The sequence below is a fragment of the Penaeus monodon genome, chromosome 15, assembly GCF_015228065.2.
Source record: "Penaeus monodon isolate SGIC_2016 chromosome 15, NSTDA_Pmon_1, whole genome shotgun sequence".
Taxonomy (NCBI): domain Eukaryota; kingdom Metazoa; phylum Arthropoda; class Malacostraca; order Decapoda; family Penaeidae; genus Penaeus; species Penaeus monodon.
Window position 1 is genome coordinate 5,160,699 of NC_051400.1, and position 1,988 is coordinate 5,162,686.

Below are 1,988 nucleotides of genomic sequence, written 5' to 3' on the forward strand. Positions count from 1 at the left end.
ATTGTGTGTAATTTTTGGGATGGTTGATTTTTTTCTTTTTTCCCGAAAGTTCTAAAAGGGATGTTTGACTTTGTTTTGTTCTGGGTAAGCACCCCCCTTTTTTAATCCGTCTTATATTTTCTAAGTCTTTTTTTTATCGGTTTTGTCTTTTCTAAATTCTTTTAAATCCGTTTTAACCTTTTTAGAGGTGTGATTGATGGACAAGAGATGAACTTGGTCGACTCGTTCACTTTGTTTATGAGTGTGACGTCACAGGATGATGTAACGGTGACGTCATCATATCCGTTACTGAACCACCCCATTACGCCGCACCTTACCTCTGTCTCGGTCTGCCCGCCCACGCTGAGTAAGTGTTATGCAGTGCATGTGTTTTATTAGTGGTTTAAGTAAGGTTAATTAGTGGTTTAATTAAGGGTAACTGTTGAGAATGGAATTATACATTGTCTCATTTAACTTTTGTAAATTTATATGTTTCTCACAGTTTATTCAGCACGGCTTCTATGCTCATTATCAAGTGTTGGGAAAAATGAGAATTAGATTAAACTGCGTCAACTAAAATCCCTCAACTTATATCAAATGAATAATCTTCGTAAATAAATTTCCTTGAATTAAATTACGCTTCCATTTTTTCCTCTTTCATCCAGACACGCTACTAGAGGCCATGCTATTCGGACGAGGGTTTTGTCTGTCTGGGGAATATTTGCAAAAAGCGCGCACCTGTTTTGTTCAGCTGACGAACCTCCTTGACGTGGCGCCTCCTACGTCACTGGCCAGGTGAGGCTTGATTCTGGCTTCTGATAAAATTATAAACATATCGTGTAACTAATGGGTGTATTAGATAAATATTTGAAGGTCGGTGGAATACTGAGGCAGGTGTTATTACAAGTTGTGATGAGAATGTTGATGTTTTATCACGTCTTCCATCAGACTGGTTCAGGCAACCGCTCGTGTTTCTTGCGACATCAGACACACGTCACAAGCGAAGAAAGAGGTAAAAGAATACGAGAATTCTGAAGAAGATTCATCAAAAACGGAAACCGCAGACGAAAAAGAAAACGAAAAATGCGAAAGAGGCACAAAGTCGACCTCATCTAGTGCCGTCTCTCTCTGGATGAGGCATCCACTGTACCCTGAGACAATGAGCGACGAGGACATCGTAACGCAGGCGCTTTATGCCGTGACCTCGCCTCTCTTGAGTGAGAAGGAAGCTCTGTGGCGTCAGGAATTCAATAAGATTTTCGATCTGGAGGATGCCGAAGATCACCTGGGAAACCCCGATCCTTGCGACATCGAAGTGGCAGTCAAGGAGGTCCTCCTGGAGTGGGGCTACGGCGACGCTGACGACGCCTTCCTCAAGGGGGAGTCGAAGCTCGCCTACGAAGTGCCCGACGAATCCGACATCATCAGAGCCACGCAGGAAGGGCAGCAGATGATCGCCGAAGACACAGTTGATGAAAAAGAAAAGGAAAAACAACAAATCCCGAAAGAAGAGGAGGGGAAAGAAATGGAAGAGGATGTAGTTGGGAAGGAAGAGGAACTTAGCAGTCACGGGGCCTCGATCATGAAAGCGGCATTGCACATGTACTCTCTGCTTATCATTCATCACTGTTGCTGTATCATGGCGCCGTCGGGAGCCGGGAAATCTGTCGTCTGGAAGGTAAAGCAATCTAATAAACTAGACCGGCAGTTCTTTTACTATTTTATATTCTTCATAGTTATCCATCTAAAGCAATTCTGTCTCGTTTTAAGGACTTGTTCTGTCACAGGCCTTAGAACAGATACACTGTCATCGTCTCCCCAGGTGTTGGCAGAAGCTCTAAACAGACTGCGGGGGAAGAAGGCAAAGGGAGGTAATGAGGGGTCCTTCCGGGCTGTTTCATGGCGTGTCCTTCAGTGTGGAGCTTTTACAAGAGACCATCTGCTGGGGAACTGGGACGAGGAGCGCAGGATGTGGAGGAAAGGCGTCTTATTCCAGACGCTGACGGAGT

General features: G+C 44.5%; 1 protein-coding gene across 1 annotated transcript in view; it reads left to right on the top strand.

Moving 5' to 3' along the window:
* LOC119582193 overlaps positions 1-1,988 on the top strand; it is a 13,488-nt gene continuing 11,500 nt past the window's right edge. The window contains exons 1-4 of the mRNA XM_037930427.1: positions 1-346; positions 645-774; positions 928-1,657; positions 1,802-1,986. Coding sequence (XP_037786355.1) covers positions 208-346; positions 645-774; positions 928-1,657; positions 1,802-1,986 — 1,184 coding nt within the window. The 5' untranslated portion in view covers positions 1-207. The remainder of the gene's footprint in view (positions 347-644; positions 775-927; positions 1,658-1,801; positions 1,987-1,988) is intronic.